The sequence below is a fragment of the Sminthopsis crassicaudata genome, chromosome 2 (genome assembly GCF_048593235.1).
Source record: "Sminthopsis crassicaudata isolate SCR6 chromosome 2, ASM4859323v1, whole genome shotgun sequence".
In the NCBI taxonomy this organism is placed as follows: domain Eukaryota; kingdom Metazoa; phylum Chordata; class Mammalia; order Dasyuromorphia; family Dasyuridae; genus Sminthopsis; species Sminthopsis crassicaudata.
Genome location: NC_133618.1, coordinates 28,807,277 through 28,827,397, shown reverse-complemented (window position 1 = coordinate 28,827,397; position 20,121 = coordinate 28,807,277). Strand labels below are relative to the sequence as shown.

General features: G+C 46.8%; 1 protein-coding gene and 1 long non-coding RNA gene across 10 annotated transcripts in view; both read right to left on the bottom strand.

Annotated features, from left to right (window-relative positions):
• Window positions 1-1,170: 1,170 nt before the first annotated feature.
• Window positions 1,171-7,442, bottom strand: LOC141553146 (uncharacterized). 2 transcript variants are annotated; one of them, XR_012485290.1, is made up of 4 exons: window positions 7,277-7,442; window positions 2,246-2,397; window positions 1,621-1,798; window positions 1,171-1,437 (listed from the first exon to the last, which is right to left on the bottom strand). It is a non-coding gene; the product is annotated as an uncharacterized LOC141553146 (long non-coding RNA). The 2 variants fall into 2 exon arrangements; XR_012485289.1 differs by lacking the exon at window positions 1,621-1,798.
• A 5,156-nt stretch (window positions 7,443-12,598) lies between these two features.
• ALMS1 (ALMS1 centrosome and basal body associated protein) overlaps window positions 12,599-20,121 on the bottom strand; it is an 84,785-nt gene continuing 77,262 nt past the window's right edge. For all 8 annotated transcript variants that reach the window (XM_074285564.1, XM_074285555.1, XM_074285556.1 and 5 more), the window contains 2 exons: window positions 13,620-13,719; window positions 12,599-12,969 (listed from right to left, as the gene is read on the bottom strand). In XM_074285564.1, coding sequence (XP_074141665.1) covers window positions 12,925-12,969; window positions 13,620-13,719 — 145 coding nt within the window. In that variant the 3' untranslated portion in view covers window positions 12,599-12,924. The remainder of the gene's footprint in view (window positions 12,970-13,619; window positions 13,720-20,121) is intronic.

Genomic DNA, 20,121 nt, shown 5'->3' with positions numbered 1-20,121 from the left:
CTTTTGTACATGAAGCTGTGTGACAGATTCACAGTCCCCGGCCCCGCTCTGTTCCTCAGGATGAAGGGCGCCGCTCCCAAGTGAAGATGAATTGGCTCAAGACCGCAGCTCAGGAGCTCAGCCCCTCGAGGTCCCCCCGTCAGGCTCGGGGCTGTGGCGAGGGCTTTCCCGTTGGGTTTTTTTTTCCTTTGCTCAGAGGAAGAAGCAGGCTAATTTTGGGGCAGGGAGGAAGAGGAGAGCTTTATCTGACCCAGCACTTGTCTCTTTCCAAGCTAGGGCCCCCCCAGACCTCTAGGGCTCTGCCCCGGCAGATTAAGGGCTGAAAGCGGCCATCTGCTGCAGCCACACTGGGCGCTGCCCGAAGGAGCCCCGGCCACCGAGACCCCCCAGCCCCGTCTGGGCTCTCCTTGACCCCCCCCCAATTCACCAGTAGTCCCCTGGGCCGGCACTCTCCCCCAGACTGTGCTCCCGTGGTGATGGACAGGCGGCCAAGGGGGACAGAGGAGGTTGGGGAGGGTCCCCCAGCCCAGTCATACCGACAACGAGGGCTGCCAGCCTTGCTGCCAAAGTGAGGGACGTACCCATTTCTCACCCAGCAGGTCCCGGGCATGGGCACTGGAGGGCTCCATTGCAGGGCCACAAGGTACCAGCCTTGTGCAAGGCGCAGAGAAGTCTCTGTCCTCAAAGAGACAACTCTCCCAAGAGCTGCCCAGACAGAGAACTTCTCCAGGGTATTCCTGGCGGGAGGCCCGAGGCCACAGGGCCCAGGAGGCCGCCAGACCTTTGGCTTTCTGCTGATGGCTCATCCTGTTCGCCGAGCGCTGTCCCTGCCCATCCCAGAGCAGACAGGAGGCCCACAGCCCTCCTGCTCGGGGAGCTCGGCCTGGGGCTCTAGTCCACCTTCCTCCCCATCCAGGAGAAGCCTCTCCCGGTACAGGAGCTAGATCTGAGGGGTGTCTGGATACCCTCTCACAACGTCCTTCCCGAATCACAAAACAAAGCTTAAGCATTCCCTGCCCAAAGCCTCGCAAGCCGGCAGCGGCTCCCGGACACTCCCTGCGAGGGCCGCCCAGCGTTTCCATCTGGGAAAGAAAGAATCCCAGGCTATGGGCTTTGCTATAAAATCTTTTTATTTTCTACAAGTCCAAAAACACAATAAAAAAAGGCCCTGCAGTCCCATGAGAGGAAGGTCCCCCACCTGCATCCGTGACTCCCCCAAGGCCTACAAAGCCATGATGATCCAACCGCACATGAACATCAAACCCCTTTTATTGAGCACACAGAAAAAAAACGACTACACATTCACAGCATGCACTGAACCCAGCCCAAAGTCGGAAGGGGGGGTCCAAAACCCCCCACGAGATATAAAAAGGCAAAGATCGGCTTTCTGGTCAGTCCCCGGGGGACTTTCCTCCCTAGTACACTGTTGGTGATTCTCTGTGGGAAGAAAAGAAACAAGAAATTGGGTTAACACATACATTTTTATAAACAGTTAAATGCTGTTAAAAGTTTCAGTACATGTGCCCAAAAGACTCTCAAACTGCACGTACCCTTTGACCCAGCAGTGTTTCTACTAGGCCTTAGGTCAGAGAGATCTTAGAGAAGGGAAAGGGGACCCACATGTGCAAGAATGATTGTGGCAGCCCTCCGTGGTGGCTGGAAACTGGGTGGATGCCCGTCAGCGGGAGAACGGCTGAATAAATTGTGGTACATGAATGTGATGGGATATTACTGTTCTGTAAGAAATGACCAGCGGGAGGATTTCAGAGAGGCCTGGAGAGAGTCACAGGAACGGATGCTGAGGGAAATGAGCAGAACCACGAGATCATTGTACACGGCAACAGCAAGGACACATGATGATCAATTTTGATCTTTTTAACAATGAGATGATTGGGGTCAGTTCCAATGGGTTTGTGATGGAGAGCTCTGCACCAGAGAGCATCGTGGGGACTGAGTGTGGGTCGCAGTGCAGTATTTTCCCCTTTTTTGTCACTTGTTTGATTTTTTTTCTCTCATTTTTTTTTCTTTTTGATCTGATTTTTATCGTGCAGCATGATAAACGTACAAATAGGGATAGAGGATTTGCACATGTTTGACCTATATTGGGCGACTTATCACAGGAGGGGAGCACCGAACACCTCAAAGCTGGGGGACGAGGCTTCTATTCAAGTCACGCTTCTTCCTCCCGACTGCAAACTCTAGAAGTGACCAAGGGCAGAGGAGGCCTCCCCTGGGGGCCACTCACCTGCTGGGACGCTTTTACGTAACATCCGGACCTTGTGCTTCTCCTTGGGGCCGAGACTAGAACTCCAAGACGTCGCGAAGGAGACCGAGGAGATGACAGCATCCGCCCGAGAGCATCATGGCGCTCAGTCGAGTCTGCCTGTATCTTAGCCGCTGGGCAGAGAGAGCATACGAGAGTCCAGAGAGAAGGCAGGCAGCAGAAAACTGGCCCACAACCAGTGTGCTCCAGCACTCACGTGCTTCCGGTTTCTAGGCTGGTCCTCAGCCAGAGTGAGAGAGACTGCCTCTCAGTCCGCATCAGAACCTCTCTCCCAACAAACTCGGCAAGAGAGCCGGACAGGAAGGAGAACCGAGCAGACTTCTTCCCCAAATGGCGGCTGCATCTTGCTGTATCGGGCAGCCCTTGCCAGTATTCAGTCTCAGACTCTCCTCCCTTCACCCCAACATGCGTAGCTGGGAGCAGGAAGGAGCAGAAGGAGGCTAAGCTGATGGAGGCCATCAGGAACAGGGCCCCGTCCTCCAGGACGGTCTGGGACCCTACTCCACCCTTCTGCGTTACACAAACAATGCCAGGGGAAAGCAAAGGCCGGCCTCGCTCCCAAACACCCCAGGGCCCAGGTCCGTCTCTCCCAAAGCATCCCGAGCCTCCACGTCCTCCTTCCCTAAAGAGGGGGCAGCTCCTCACAGGACGCGCTTGGCTGCCAAACTAATGTTTTCATTCTGTCCCGAGTTTTGCTTTCTTAAGCAGAGCAAAAGCCTAAAGAAAGAATCTTCCTTTTAACATCATCTAGCAAAGGAAGTTGATAATACCTACAGCACCCGACTCACAAGATCACTGAGGCTGCAGCAGGAGAAGTATAGTAGCCACGTCCCCTGCTTACTTCTCGGGATGAAGAACCGGCAGAGTCAGGAAGAGGAGATTGAACCTCCGGGACGGTGGCTTGCCAGCTCTCTACCCATAGCCCGGGCTCCTAGTGAATCGATAACGGTATATATCCAATGCGATAGTCATTGAATTCCTAAAGAAAGAGTTAACTGAAAGATCTGAAAAGAAGAACGTCTAAAGAGGAAACTTCCATATTCCACTAATGACAAAGACAGAGAAAGGCACTACAGGCTCAAGCAGTGTTTGGGAGAGGCTCCTTCGTCTCTGCTACGCCATTCACGTCACACTTCTGAGCATTTCGGCAACTCTTCCACGGAAGGATGCCCATTTCATCTGCCCATGGACCCCGAGCACTGCTGCCATCCTCCCCGACTAGTTTTGTTTGAAGCTCGTGGTCCTTAAAGGAAGCTTCACCTTGACTTACAGAACTACGTGAAATACCGCAGCATCAAACGTTCATCAATGTAGGACAAAAAGCTTGATTCAGGGGTAAAACAAAAGGGAGATGGACAAGAGTCTTCTCACTAGGCCCACTGCTCCCAGCCTGCTTCTGTGAGGGGGGTCGGGATTTCCACGCAGCAAGGTTTCTTGGGCTAGAGCGCAGCAATTCTTCATTTGGGGAAACAAAGGGAGGTCTCCTGAGGCGACGCCCTGCGGGGGGCCCACATCAGAAGGCAGACCCAAGGCTTCCATGACTTGCGGCTGTCTGGAGTCAGGTTTTGAAGCTTCAGATAGATCTAGAATCCCCCTAATGATGCATTATGGGAAATAAAGAGGTAAGTGATAAACATTCCCTTTTCCAATACGTAATTTTGCAGGGTCAGAGATAAAGACGCAGAGGGGACTATAAGCCTAAGAAAGTTTACCTCCAATTGTTATTGGTTAATTCCATTAACCAGTTTCCGATAAATCCTAAACAGGTATTTACTATAACCTGATATTGATAACGGTAAGACATTTGTCTCAGTAATTCACTTCTTTCATATCTAAGTAGACAGTTTCTTCATAAGTGAACATTACACACACAAACCAGTTTGCTTTTAAAATACTCAATAGGTAGAAAAAGATCCCAAATTGCATATTGTCCATAACAAAAACATTTTCAAAAGGACAAATTATGTTCAGAGGCCCTTTAAGTGATGGGCATAACCTCAGGATACAATTAAACTTATATTATACCCCATACAGAATATCCTAATACCACATAAGAGTCCTAAAGATTCTTTTTTTTTTCCCCCTTGAGGCTGGGGTTAAGTGACTTGCCCAGGGTCACACAGCTGGAGTGTCTGAGATCAGATTTGAACTCGGTCCTCCTGAATTCAGGGCTGGTGCTCTGTCCACTGCGCCCCCCAGCTGCCCGAGTCCTAAAGATTCTTAAAAATATTAAACTTTTAGAAATAACTCTATGAAATTATGGATTGCATTTATAATCATATTCTTTAACCAAGGAAACCTTTATGTATCTAAAAACAAAATTTCAGTCAATTAACTTAAAAGTAGGCCTGTCCCTTTAAATCAGTTTGCTGTTTTCCCAAGCAGAAGCAGCTTGACTGCTACGGGTGCTTTTTTGTAACAAAATTGGATATTTACTTTTTTGAGTTATTTTTTCAGCCATATTAGATAAAGCCAATCCAATCTCTTCTGGAGCCTCTAGAGCTTCTTGGTCAGCTGGTGGTGCGAGTCTAGAGCACCGTTTCCTCTTAAAGGGAACCACCTCAACTCTTGGAGATACTTCTCTCACAGGACCAAGGTCAGCTCTGACACAAAGCAGGCCTGTTCTTTATGACCCGTGGCAAGGCTGACGTTCAAATCCTTCAGGAAGCTCAGCTGAATCGATGCTGGGCACTGAAAACACAAATTCCTTCCTAGCCTCTTTCTCTAGAGGGACAGAATTCTCAATCCTAAGAGACCATTCCTCAGGCAATTGAGGAGAAAGAAGCCCAAGCTGAAGAGCTCCCACTGTCTCCCCGTGTCCATTTACTTTTCTCACATCAATACACCTTCTCCATTCCCCAAATTTCCTTTTTAAAACAAATTCAGGGGAATTCCAAGGACTCGGAGAAGCTTGTAAATGTCCTTGGGTAAGTTTTTCCCGTCCTGTGCCTGATGAAAACTGAATTGTTCCGTTTTGTAAGAAGTCTCTTCCCCGCCGATCCATGGGGGACCTTACAACTGTACAATAAAGACTTCTGTCTTCTATCTGAATCCCCGTTTCCCAGGGGCAGCACTAACTGTAGCTGCTACGGATCCTTTTACACCAGCCGGAAGGCGTTTGCTGTGGTCTTTAGCCAGTGACCAGACCAGCTGGCCGCACCATCACAGCTGTGAACGCCGACCTTCTCAAAGGTCCGCCAGCCCTACCGATGATGAGCAAAGGCCGCTCAGCTGGGAGGGCCTCCATCCATAATATCCTTGAATTCTTTAGCTAACGTCAGAGTTTGAGTCACTAACAGTAAACCGTGTTCCAGGAGCGCGGAGCCACAGAGCTGATGTTACTTCTCCTCCTGGGTCACAGGTCACCCTGTCCGTCTACACTAGGGATTGGACAGTAGCGGTTTCCCAAACCAGAGTTTTATAAAGACTCGAAGGGGGGTTGGGCAATCAAGCCAGCCTGTGGAAGGGAAAAGTCCCCAGGGTGAGCAAAGGGGAGTCCCGGTCTCCAGAGACTGTCCTTGCAGCTCTCTCGGGACAGAACTCCACTCTAACTGCAAGGTCCTACCCCCTGAGGTTGCTTAGAAACTGCGCTGTTTGTAAAGACTTTCTGAACACGACAGCCATTACCGTCCTCAGGGTGCCGAGGGTCTCCTTTGCCTGGGCCACAAAGCCTATTCCCACCTTTTGAAATGAAAGCAGGGGGGGGGGGAATGGATTAATGAGCAGTGCTGGTGATATTATGGCCCTTCCTCCTCCGGCCCCCGAGGTAGAGTTGGGGGAGGAGGGTCAGAAATTGGAAAATCCCCCCAAGGTGCATCCTCTGCTTTGCCCAGGAAAGAACTAAAGCTCTCCCCAAAGGCCGGGCAGTCTCCTTAAGTCCCAGGGGTTCTCAAACTACAGCCCATGGGTCGGAGGCAGCCGCCGAGGACGTTTATGGGCCCGCCGGGTCATGGCGGATGGGCTGACGGGGGAGACAGAGCGTGAGGTTTGGTTTTTACTCTAGTCCGGCCTCCCACAGTCTGAGGGACAGTGACCTGGCCCTATTTAAAAAGTCCGAGGACCCCTGCGGCTTAAGACAATAAAACACAAGGCAAAGCAACAACGCCCAGGAGAGTATCTCCGACGGCCTCCCCGGGGCTTGTTCGTTCCCCTCCTCAGCTTCAGCCACCAGGCCGAACTCCTGTGTTCTGGCCGTTGTACCCTCGCTTCCCTCCTTTCCCCGTCTCGCCCTGTGACTCAGCTCTTTTTTAACTGTCTGTAATGGGATTTTTCCTTCTCCCTCTGACAACTTTAACGCTGTATTTCCTGCTTGATACTCTCGGTCATCATTATTAGCTGCAGACTTTCCCCTTGCCGAGCTGGACCGGGGGCAGCCATCTCCGAGCTTCATCACGGGCGTGATCTTTGTTCTTCCGCCCAGCCCTTTATCCTACCTGCAGGAGGAGCTTGCCCCGCTGTGCCCTGGAGCGCCATTAGAGGGGGACCCAGATCCACATGGCCTCTGCCTTCCCTCCTGGGCGGGATCCCACCGGTTCTTCCCCATATTAATTTTTCTTTTTTAATTTGGCTGAGATAATTGGGGTTAAGTGACTCGCCCAGGGTCACACAGCCAGGAAGAATTAAGTGACTGAGACCACATTGGAACTCGGGTCCTCCTGACTTCAGGGCTGCTGCTCTGTCCACTGCCCCACTAGCTGCCCCCCATATTAATTTTTGAACATTGATCTTCGAGGCTCTGACAATCTAGGACACACGCCCAGCTGGGGCCACCTGGAAAGGCCAGGACGCCTACCCCCGGGCAGTCACTTCATTTGCAGATGCCCGGCCGTTCTCTCCCAATTCCCCGGGCGTCAGAGAACCTCTGGCCACTGACCTGCGCAGTGTAACCACCTTTAACCCGGCTCCCCCTCCGAGGCTTCAGAGGTCTCTGGCTTCAGTGGGAGCTCAAGAAGAGCCCTGTGCAAATCTAAAGTCTTTATGGCGCTTGCTCACCTAATGGCCTGACTTGGTAACTGGCAAGGCCAGGTCTGCCAGAGCCCCAGGCGTCTACCAGCAAGCCCCTTTCCTCTCTCCGCTGTCACCCACTCGGTTCAGCTACCCCGGGATGAAGAGAGAGACCTGTGACCGCAGTGGGCTTAAGGAGGGTCTGCGAGGTCACTCACAGCCAATCAGAGATCACTCCCATTAAAGAGGGAGCAGAGTCCCGCCCACCAGGAGGTCTCTGGGGGAAACCTCGAGCACCTCCAGCTTCTTCCAGTTTGCTCTGTGCTGACCCATTTAAAAGACCCTAAGGCCCTCCCGGGACTGCTGTGGGAGGGGGACCTCCAGCTGTAGGTTGTAAAACGGGATAGGAGCAGTCCCTGAATTTGTATCAGGACATCAGCTAGGGAGGATGCTCCTGGGACTATTTGGGTGTAACATCTGGATGTAAAAGGGGAAGGTGAGTCTGTGTGTGTGTGTTTGTGCGCTTTGCATTTTGTTCCACATTAAAAGTTAGCAAGCGGGGCAACCAGGTGGCGCAGTGGATAGAGCACGAGCCTTGAATTCAGGAGGACCCGAGTTCAAATCTGGTCTCAGACACTTAACACTTCCTGGCTGTGTGACCCTGGGCAAGTCACTTAACCCCAGCCTCAGGGGGGAAAAAAAAGTTAGCAAGCTGGTAAGGGATAAGAGGGTTGCAGGCTCAGAGAAATATCAGGCTGAATTGTGGGAACTGGAGTTCATTCAGATAGTCATTCTTTCAGAGCAGCTCAGAAACGCATTAGTCCTTGATCAGGATAAGGTAATTTGGAGAAAAAAAAATTGGAAAAATGTTGGAGCAAAAAAAGAAAGTGTTTTCCTCTCTCTCCGGCTGGGAGAAGGGGGAGAGGGGATGAAAACAGAGATTGAAAGGGATTTGAAAGTTTAAAAAATAGAAAAGCAGTGTAAAAATTGATGCTTAACTCTTCCCTGGCTTACCAAAGAAAGGAAGTTTGAATGGAATTTCTAGGCCTCCTCTGTGCCGGAGGAGAAATGCAGCAAACGGCCTTGGGAGTTTAGAGAAGCTCCCTTTGGATTCTGGGAAGGAAGAATCTCCAGCTGAAACAACTTCTCCCGGGGAAGATTCCTAGGGAAAAGCCCCTAGTCTTCCTGTTAAATGTTTAAGGCTGTAGCTGTGCAGTCTGTGTGATTTGTCTGTTTTGTTCCTTTAAAAGCTCTGTTAAGTTTTAAGAACGATGATTTAAAAGTTTGGGAATTGCTTGGGATTTTAAACTTTTTAACCTGATGCACTAATTTGTAAGTTTAAAAAAAAAGAAAAAAAAAAAAAAAAAAGCAGCCTGCTCTAGTTAGAGAGAAGGAAAAGAGCAATCAAATTCAAGCTTAGCCTGGGCTGGGCCATAAAAAGCTCTGCCCCAACAGGTGAGAGAGATGCTAATTGCTGTCAGAAGAACACTCAGACAGAAGAAGAAAACTTAAAAACAAAACAACAGCAACAAAAAAAAAAACAAACAAACTATTTGGTTTGATTCAGTTTATTTGTTAACACAAGTTATACTTTAAATCCAGCTCTGGACATGTGGGTTTGGGGTGTGTGGAGTGAGATAAGGTGAAGAACTTACAGGAATGGTAAATTCCTTTTCTGTATTCTATCTTCTCTAGGTCTCTGTGACCTGCATAAGTATGTTGAGTATTAGCCAAAATTTACTTAGATTTTAGATATATTTAACCCAGAATGATGACATTTATCGCTGTCCAAGTCTTCAATGTTTAGACAATTGCCTGATGTACGGTTCCTCCCGGAACCAGGGAATCTGCTGTTTTTGGCACAAATAACATCCAATTAAGGGGGGGGGGGGCACCTATCCCTTAATGTTGTTCCCCAATCCATGATGTAATCCTTTGTAATTAAAACCTATAAAAACTGTGTATCTTCTCCTAGTTCTTTAGCCCTTCTACTGTGAGCTTTCTCTCTTTCCCTCCTCACGGTGGAATTGCTCATTCTCATGAGAATTTATTAAATAAACAACTTTTCTCTTTTTACTTCGAGAGGTCTCTGAGTAGATATTTTTGGATAGGATTTTCTATCCCTCACAGGGGGAATCATTTAAATCTTAAAGGTGTCGAAGGAAAAAGGAAAGAAGAATGCAGGTGATTTCTGAAGGACTGATTTGTAGGAGCATTTAAAGGTTTGCATGATTTTTGGAAGAGAAAGCAAGGTATTTGGGAGTAGAAAAGAGAAGGGGGGGCAGCCACATGGAATTCCCCCCCCTCCCCATTAGTGTATTCCAGCCCTTCTTTTTATTAAGTTGCTTCTGCTGCAAACAGCAAACTGTGATTTAAAAGGACAGGCTGCTCTTACAAGACATTGACTGAATATGTTTCTTTAGATACATAATGGTTTTCTTGTTTAAGGAATATGATTATAAATTCGATCTATAGTTTGAAAGGGTTATTTCAAAGGTTTAATTGATGTTTTTAAGAACTTTTCAGATTCTTTTATGTGCATGATGCCAATTATTTAAAGGGAATCCAAGGACAATAGTTTTTGCCTTCCTCCTTTTGAAAATGTTTTTGTTATGGACAATATGTAGTTTGGGATTTTTCTGTGTATTATTTAAAAAGCAAAATGATTGGTCTAATATTCGAATTATGGCCCATCTACTTGGGTATGTAAGAATGGTGTGAACATTCTGGGATAAATTTCTTACTGTTGAAAGTCTTACATTATGTGGATGATCCTCTTATGGCAGGGCGGAAACAGAGTGACCTTGTCCAAGTCACTAGCAGTTTGTTAAATTATTTAGGAGCACAGGGACTGAGAATTTCTCAACACAAATTGAAATTTGTGAAATGTGAGGTAAAATATTTAAGTCATTGTATGAGTGAAGGGAAAAAGAAATTAGATCCCGTAAATTACTTGAGGGAAAGAATGGAAACAGTGAAGGGAAGGGCATTGGTCACTGAAATTTTAACCAATCTTATGTTCTCTAAGAACGTGGCAGTGATTCATGTGCAGGGGCTCCGAAGAGCAGATTCATTTGAGAGGAGGGGAACCTGCTTTGCGGATGAGGAAGTGAGGCGGGCCGGAGAAGACGATGGTGCTAATTCTGGCATTTCTGCCTCCAATGCCTCCCCTTCCCTTACCCCAGAAGAGAAGCAGGAAATCCAAAGCCTTGGCGCTTAGGAGGATAAAGAGGGTCCCTGGCTCCTCCCTAATGGCAGAGAGGTGCTGACTGCAGCAGGTATGAGACATGTACGCCAACATTTACATCAGGGCAGTCATTGGGGTGTCCAAGGCCTGTGTGATGTGGTGCCAAGTTTGTGGCACTGGCTCGTACACAAATTAGCAGGCAACTGGTCAGCGGGTGTCCCGTTTGTCAGAGGACTAATAGAACGGCCCAATGACAAGTCTAAAAGGAGGAAGGCCCCCTTGTATCCAAAGCATACAGGTGGACTTTAAACTGAGGGGCCATTAGTGGGGAGTCTCAAATACCTGTTGGTCGTAGTGGAGCATCTGACCTTATGGGTGGAGGCCTTTCCCCTTGCCCGGGCAACTGCCTCAGCAATTGTAAAAGTACTCCTTGAGCATATCATTCCGGGGTATGGGATGGTGGAGCAGATAGATTCGGACCAAGGCACCCATTTCACGGCTAAGATCCTCCAATCTGTGGCCCAAGCTCTAGAAATATCATGATACTTACATACCCCAAGGCATCCGCCCTCATCAGGTAAAGTGGAAAGGATGGATAAGGAAATTAAACAGCAACTCACTAAATTGGCTGAGACAATTGCCCTGCACCAAGTGCCTTCCCTTTGCCTTATTAAGAATTAGAACAGGGGCAGCTAGGTGGCGCAGTAGATAGAGCACCAGCCTTGAATTCAGGAGGACCCGAGTTCAAATCTGGTCTCAGACACTTAACACTTCTGGCTGTGGGACCCTGGGCAAGTCACTTAACCCCAGCTTCAGGGGGAAAAAAAGAACAAAACCCCGAAGGGATGTGGGATTATCACTTTATGAATTTTATGGTCACTCATATCCAAAAGGGATTCAAAATTCTTCCTTGGATCCAATATTTGAGACCAAGGATTTGTTTTTAAGGAATTATGTCCTGTCTTTACTGCAACAACTAAAAAGACTTATTGCTCAGACTCCTCCGTTAGGAGTCACGGTGCATAAATTCTAGCTTGGGAGATCAGGTCCTGGTTCGGACGGAAGAACGACAAGCTGACCCTGAGCTGGAAAGGACCGTTCCAGATCCTCTTGACATTGGACACAGCGGTGCTACACAGGAAAGAGGGTGAACTCAACACATTAGAATAAAGGACCGGTGGATGCTCTGTGGGTGTGGACTTCAAACTGAATCCAGAGAACGATCTGAGACAAACTTTGAAAAGGAACTGATGAAGTGTGCATGTGAAATCCTGATACTGAAATCAAACGGGTGCAGGGCCATGGATGGGAGAGAGTCAGTGTGAAAGGACATCATAGACTGTGGTGTGCATAGAAACAGATGGAGCAAGTCAAATATTGTTTGTGCTGATGGGTCGGTGCTTAATTGTGTCCACCAGCATTCATTAGGGGGTAACGAGTGATGTTTGAAGGAATTTAGAATGAAGCTTACTACAGGAGCAGGGAGAGGAAGGAGAGAAGAGGAAGAAGAGAAGTGGGGAGGAGCAAGAGCACTCACCTCCCACATCTCTCCTTTGCAAATCCTAAAATCCCCTATTTAAGTCCCCCTCACAGAGGAGGATGGGGAGGATCCCCAGCCCAGTCATACCAAGGAGGGCTGCCAGCCTTGCTGCCAAGATGCGGGACTACCCATTTCTCACCCAGCAGGTCTCAGGCATGGGCACAGGAGGGCTCCATTGCAGGGCCACAAGGTACCGGCCCTGTGCAAGGAGCAGAGAAGTCTCTGTCTTCAGAGAGACAACTGACCAGACAGGAAGAACTTCTCCAGGGGATTCCTGGTGGGAGGCCCAAGGATATGGGGCTCAGGAGGCTGCTGGCTGACCAACCTTTGGCTTTCTGCTGATGGCTCATCCTGTTTGCTGAGCGCTGCTCCTGCCCATCCCAGAGCAGACAGGAAGCCCACAGCCCTTCTGCCAGGGCAGAGCTCGGCCTGGGGCCCCCAGTACCACCTTCCTCCCCACCCAGGAGAAACCTCTTCCAGGTCACAGGATCTAGATCTGAGGAGTGTCTGCATACCCTCTAACAACATGTCCTTCACGCACAACAAAACGTAAAGCTTAAGCATCCCCTGCCCAAAGCCTCCAGAGACAGTTATGGCCCCCAAACGTTTCCATCTGGGAAAGAAAGAATCCCAGACTATGGGCTTTGCTCTAAAATTTTTTTATTTTCTACAAGTACAAAAACACATTAAAAAAGGCCCTGCTTCTGGGAGGAGCCATCTCCCAACAGTGCCATGGGAGGAAGGTCTCCCATCCACATCAGTGACTCCCCCAAGACCTACAAAGCCATGATGATCCAACTGCACGTGAACATCAAACCCCTTTTATTAAGGACACACACACACACACACACACACACACACACACAGAAACAAACAACTATTACACATTTGTAGCACACACTGAACCCGGCCTGAAGTCAGGGGTTTCCAAAACCCCCACAAGACATAAGGCAAAGATCAGCTTTCTGGTCAATCCCAGGGGACTTTCCTCCCTAGTACACGATTGGTGATTTTCTGTGGAAAGAAACAAGAAATTATTGGGTGCTTCTGCTTCCAAATCCCTCACCTCAGCTCTGGAGATCCTGGTATCGTTCCATAAATCCCAAAGGAAAGGTCCGGCGCTGATGACCCTGCTGACTCCTCGTTAACATGAACCAGGGAGGCCGCTTCTCCTCTCCTCCCCCCCCCATCCCATACTGTGACCCATCCTCCAGAGAACTCCTCTCACAGGTATAAAAGTCCTCCTCAGGAAGGCCCACTGTGGCTCTCACCCATCCCAGAGGAGGAGGTTCCCAGGAGCCTCAGCGACCTCCCAGACCCCTTCCTCTCCTAAGGCTGAGGCGGCCGCCCATGTCCAGTACAGGGAAACATGGGCTTCTGCGGGAGCCCCTTAGTAGGAAGGCCCCCATCTGTTGTGATCCCAGGCCCAACAGCTCAGCAAATACTTGGGGGGCTCCAGCTGAGAGGCTTCCCACAACAGAGAGAACCAAGCGCCTTCCATACTGTGGTGAGGGCAGCTTCAGGGATTCCCAGACACTTCTGGCCCTCCACGCCCCCCACATCTGTAGAGCTGTCTAGGAAGTCTTGTTGCTCTACTGTGGCAGGGGCCCCTTTTCAGCCCTCCAGGAGCCTGGGGCCTAGCCCTGTCTGGCAGCTGGACTCACCATTTTGTAGAGCTGTGCCCTGTACCGGTACGTGCTGTAGACTGACTTCCTCTGCTCCTCTTCTCGCCTCTTCCTCACCTCAGGAAGCTGCTCATACATCCTTGAAAAGGGAAGACAAGCCACCAGGTAGTCCCATTGGGGGGGCTCCCCATGAGCAGCTCCTGCCAGTTGCCTCCCCAACATCATCCCCACAGCATCCCTGCTGTTAGCAGGATGGTAGATACCACAAGAACCAGAGCAAGAAGAGAAGCTTTGTTCAGAGACATCAGGATAAATGCTCACCCCTCACAGAGGAGCCAGGGGCCATGGGGGGAGGGCCGACCTTGGAGACAGGGAGAACCGAACCCCACCTCGGACACCCGCTGGTTGCCCGACTCCAGGCCCAGCACTTGAGCTCCATGATGTCCTGAAACCTCAGAAACCCTCAAGGCAGCAATCAAAGGGACATCCTGTGGGGCTCTGCTACCTGAGTCTGAATGGCTATTATACAAGCTTGCCATGAGAATCCAGAGGGTGTGAATAAGGAAGGGACAGAATGTCAGTTCTTCCAAGTTCACATTTAAAACGCCTTCATTCAGCAGCCTGGCTCCATTATTCCTAGGCTAATGTCCCCACCTCCATTTCCAGAAGCCACAGGAATTCTCTGAAGGAAGTGGGATGAAGTCAGAATTGAAGGAGAAAGCCCGGGAGGGAAGGAAAAAGTTAATGAGAAATTACTGCCTCCGACTGAAGTGGGGAAGACAGAAGAAAGTTCACTTGCTCGTTGGGGGTCCACGTCACCAGGGCCAGTTTGGCATTAAGACTTTTGCCATAAAAGGTTATGTTAAAGCAGGGCTGTTCCAATCTTCTGCCGTAGTAGGCATCCGTGGGCCAAAACCACTTCTATCAGACTTCAACGTGGATATTTATTACAGATGAGCAAGCAGACTCCAAAAAGGGGAACCTGCGCTTTCAAGAGCTCAGGAGCTCTGCCCAGCACACCTGGACTGCTAACAGAAGCAATTCATTCAGAAAGAAAGTATTTGGTTAGCCTCCCCGGCACCCCACACAGCAACATGTATTCAGGAGGAGCTCTATAAATCTCACTGACTGTTGTGGGATGATCCACTGTGAATGACTCTGCTAGTCTCAGCAATACAATGATCCAGGACTACTCCAAAGATTTCATGGTGAAAAATGCTATCTGTACCCAGAAAAAGAAAAGATTACTTGAATCTGTATTCATGAAGCATAATTTTTTAAACTTTGTCTTTTTTTTTTTGAGGGGGGGGTCTGTTTTCTTTCACAACACAACTTTTATAGAAACCTTTTGCATGGCTTTACATGTGCGTTCTCAATGGAAGAGAGGAGGAGGAAGGAAGGACAAAATCTGGCACTCAAAGTTTTAAAAACAAATTAAAAAAAAAAAAACTTTTACATGTAATTGGAAAAATTATTTGTGCATGTAAACAAACAAAAAAAAATTCATTGATATGGCTACCTAGCTGACGACTTCTAAGTCCTGGCTACTGTGGATTAATTAGGAATCTCCTGTTAATGAATTTTTTTTAAGTGACACTGTATATACCAAGTCTCTCACTAGTTTTCTTCATCTATAAAGTGTTTTCAACTCCAAAGGATGTGATTCTGTTCTCTGAAAACTTACCCATGTGAAGGGGACTAAATAGAAACTTCTGTTTCTCAAAGCAAGTACTAGGATGGCTTCTGTCTAATAACTTATCTCCTTTCTCAACCCCCAATGTCATTTTTAATACTCTCGACCTATTCTCAGCTTTTGTATGGTTATTTCTCCTAACCATAGTTCACTCAGAAGAGTGAACACTCCCCTTTCCAAGGTTTCAAGATCTATTTTCCATGTAACTTGTATTTAAAACTCCTACAAGACAGTTCTTCTACCAATTTTGCCTCCCACCTCATGGTATATCAAGAAGAGAAATGTCTAACACCTCTTGCTCATTCACAGAAGCCCCCCTTGACTCTGGAAGCTGCATAAAAAATAACAAGGGAAATAACTTATTTCTAAGCAAAAATGCTCCATAGAGTCCAATGAGTGTTATCTTTTTCAAGTACTGTTGTTTTTTGGGTTTTTTTGTTTTGTTTTGTTTTTTTTTTGAGACGATGGCACATCTTTTAATCTCAATGGAAATAGACTCTGCTCTTCTGAGAGGCCGAGCCATCTGAAACAGGTCAAAAGGCTGGTTAAGAGAGTGGCTGAATAACAAAAGCTGATTCGGGAGTTAGCGTTGGGCCAGAAAAAGCTCTAAAATCACATGACTCTTGAACAGAATTGAGAACAAGTCTAGAAAAACTCAACGCAGTCTTGGAGAAGCAAGAGAACTTTGGTAATGTGCCATGGTTTCTAGGACATCATGCAGGTATGTCTTTGATCCTGATAAGAGCATCTCATCAAAGTAGTTTTCTGCCAAGGTGATCAAAGTGAGCCTCAGAAAAATCATACAATCAGGGGGCCAACCTCATGACAACAGCATTTTCTGCTTAAAAGCCTCTCAGCTAATGACACTTTCCAATGGCTCGCATCCCACCTCATGTCCCGGCTTGAGCAATTCTCCCCCTCTGAGCCCCGTTGCTGGGCTACCTGGACTGCACCTCTCCTCTGGGTCTTTGAAGATCTTTTCCACCTTTTGTCTGGCTTTTGTCTTCCTTCCACTCTTACTCTTAGGCACAGTTAGAATGACTTGACTTGGGTCTTCTGGGGCTGGGCTCTGACCTTTTTTTAAACTAGTTTTCTTTCACAGCAGACAGAGCACCAGGTTTGGAGTCAGGAGGACCCAAGTTCAAATCTGACCTCAGACACTTCCTCCCTGTGTGATGCTGGACAAGTCAGCTAACCATTTGCCTCAGTTTCCCTATTGATAAAATGACCTGAGGTTTCAAAGAGTTGAACGTGACTGAAAATTATTTCTCTGCAATATTTTTACAAATAACATTAAATTCAAATTTGACAGGATGCTTAGCTGCCAAATCTCTCTACTTGAAAAATAAATCCAGTGTAAACTAAGGTAGGTTTTAGGTTTTCTTGATTGTTCCTTTATGGCAATTGTTTCTATTAATTAAGCTTCCAGAAAAAAATTTTATGAGTGTCTCTGAACTTTATGACAATATCATTTCAAAAACATTAATAAACATGTCAGGCTAAAGTAGTTTTAATTGCCTGTCATCTTTTTATTGTTATCTTCTCTCTGGCTTCATGTTAATTTTGATCTTTACTCTATGACAAGTCAATGGCATCATTATATCCTGAAAGCTGATTATTAATAGTCAATATTAATATTCCCATATTAATGTATTATTTCCTGAATTAAAATATAGCTCATTTGTGACATCACTTGGTATTAAACATGTCCCGTGTCTTTCAATTCTTTTCTTGAACACAGTAGTCACAAAACTGGGTCTGCACAGAAGTTTCACACCTATAGATGTTTGGGTCTCTCTCCTTCCTTATTCTTGAACCATATTTTAAATGTTTTTCTGATTCTTGCCTATTCTCACCTTTGGACTTAAGATCATCAAGCAACAAAGTCTACGTTGACTTATCTGGAGGGACTCATTCGGATTGTCATAAAAGTTTGTCCATCCTCTACAAGATATACTGACATTATCATTGCAATTCTTTTTGAGGCAGTTTTTAATACTTGAGCACTTCAAGATTATCTGACCAGGTGGTAAATTTTGTGTCTTCTCATCTATTCGCACCCAAAGTTGCTTGACAGAAATTGCCCTAAATACAGAAGGGAAGCTGAATGAAAAGAAAGCATGCAATATTCCAGGTCCAAATGGAACCAATTTTTTCATTCTAGTAGTAAGTCCTAGAAAAGGTGGCAGAGAAGCTGAACCCGGAATTAATAAGTCTTCATTTTACCTTCCCTCCTCGCCCTTTTCCCCCCTGCTCTATTCCTTCCCAGAGTTAGAAGATCTAAGCACAAATCACTTGCTTGCCAAGTTATCTCAGGTAGTTTCTTGAGCCTCTTCTGTAAATGTAGCAGTTGCAACAGAGGGCCTGGGCCTCCAGCTCTATCCAATACCAGGACTTTGGGCCCGAATGTCACCTCCTGGCTATGTGTTTGTGCCCCATCTACCTTCCCATTCCCTCCCCCTTTCTTTCCTTCTCTCCATTCCTTCTTCCTTCCTTTTTTTTTCCTCCCTCTCTCCCCCCTTCTTTCCAAAGACATTTCCTCTAGTCATGAATCTGGACCTTTGCCTAGATAAGAAAAGTAAAATATTTGGCCTTATCACCATAAGGTGAGCCTCTGTAGCAGAGATAAAAAGTTTTCCTAGACAAGGTACTTTTTCCAGGATGCTTCCTTAAAAGGAAACATTTTTCAACAAATGACCCTTATAATTACTTTTCACCTCTTACTTATTGTTGATATCTTCTGTCTTTTTATCACATTTCCTCTCCAGAAGGAAACTTCTCTTATAAAAAGAAAAAGAGTGAAGATCTAGAGGGTGATGTCTGTGACTCCCCCTCGCTCCTCCCTAAATCTGAGTTTGCCCTTTGGGAGGTAAGCCCGCTTCCCAATAGGAGAATTGGTGCCCAAGGGAAGCGTGGTGGTCTTAAATATTTCTTTGTTGTTTTTCTCAAAAGGTGGGTGGGACAAAAGGTTAACAAACTGTGCATACCCTTTGACCCTGTAGTGTCTCTACTGGACTTATATACCAAAGAGATCATAAAAAGAGAAAGACCCCCCAAATGTGCACAAATGTTTGTGGCAGCCCTTTTTGTAGTGGCCAGAAACTGGAAACTGAATGAATGCCCATCAGATGGAGAATGGCTGAATAAGTTATGGAATATTATTGTTCTGTAAGAAATGACCAGCAGGATGATTTCAGAGAAGCCTGGAGAGACTTACATAAACTGATGCTGAGTGAAATGAGAAGAACCAGGACATCAATTTGTTTGTCCATGCCCCAATTTATCGCATCTGAGTCCTCAGATTCCTATTCTTTGTCACCTCAAAAAGGTCCATGAATAATTGAAGAACTTTCTCGGAGTTTGTTTTGCTTTAGGACAAATCTCTCCCTTAACGTAAAACCCTCTCTCCATCCTCCTCTCCCCACCACCCACTTTTTTCCTATCCCCTACTGGATGAAATTTGTATATGTGTGTGTGTGTGTGTGTGTGTGTGTGTGTGTGTGTGTGTGTGTGTGTGTGTGTGTGTGTGTGTATGTTTATACATTTCCTTCTTTTTAGCAGGTCTGATGAGAATATGTCGTCAGCATTTTACTTCCCTCTCCTTATGTCTAGATGACTTGAGCACCCTATATGAAATACTTTCTCTTACCTTCTTTTCACCTTCCCTCCCCCCATCTTCCCTTCTCTTCCCATTCTTCCTTTAAGATCATTAAATCAAAACCATTCCTATGAACCCTAATGACTTGGTTCAGAAGGGACATGTATCATCTCCCCATATTTAAATGTAAGTAGTTTTTCCTGGATCAGTCCCTTCTTATGGGTCACTCATGCTCTCTTTTTTCTTTCTCTTCCCTCTGATATTTGATCCAAGTTCTCCACAGTTTTGGTCTTTTCATCAGGAATGTGTGGAAATCTTTCTCAGTAAAGGCCATTTTTATTTCTTCAGAGTCATACTCACTTTTGCTTGGGCTGTAACTCATATCTTTTGCCTTCTGGAATTTCATATTTCAAGTTTTCCACCCCTTTACAGTGATCCCTGCTAAATTATGTGTGATTCTGTGACTCTTCCATACCTGAATTCTTTCTGGATCTTGCAATAATTTTTCTTTGACTTGGAAGTTCTGGATTTTGAATTTGCATTTGGACTTTCTCTCCTGGGGTAATTCTTTCTATTTCTACTTTGCCTTGTGGCTCAGAGACATTTTTTAAAAATTTTGAAATGGGATGCCTAGCCTCTTTTTTTTTAGTGACAGAATTCAAATAGTTCAGTGATTCTTAAAGATTTTTCTCTTCGCTCTGTTTTCTAAATCAAAAGACCAAATGGAGACAGCTTCTCTATTTCCCATATTTCAGTATCTATCAGAAAGGTCATGCTGTAGCACTGCTATCTGGGACAGACAGCAGAGAAGGACAAGGAGCTGCACTTTGACAAAAAAGAGGAGGAATAGAAAAGATGGACTGCTTTTAGAAATTTGCAAAGCACTCTGCCTGACGCCAAGATGAAAGGAAAGAGCTGTCTTTGCAACACAAACATTTCACCAGGGCTGCTGTAAGGCAGTGGGACCTGAATACTCCTGAATGAAAGATGAGCACAACCGGCAACTGAGACACACATGGTAGGTGACAGCAGGCGGCTTTTCCATGGAAAATCTGAAGACTATCATCAATGAACTGTATGAGGAAAACCAGATGTTCCAGTCCCACGGTGAAGACCGAGCAATGACAGCTGGATGGCCCGAGGAGCCATTACTATAGAGGGATGCCAACACCCTGACTGGGAAGACAGACATGGTTGGGTGGCAAACTGCTTTATGAAGGGCACTCCCGAATCCAGAAGATCACAGATCC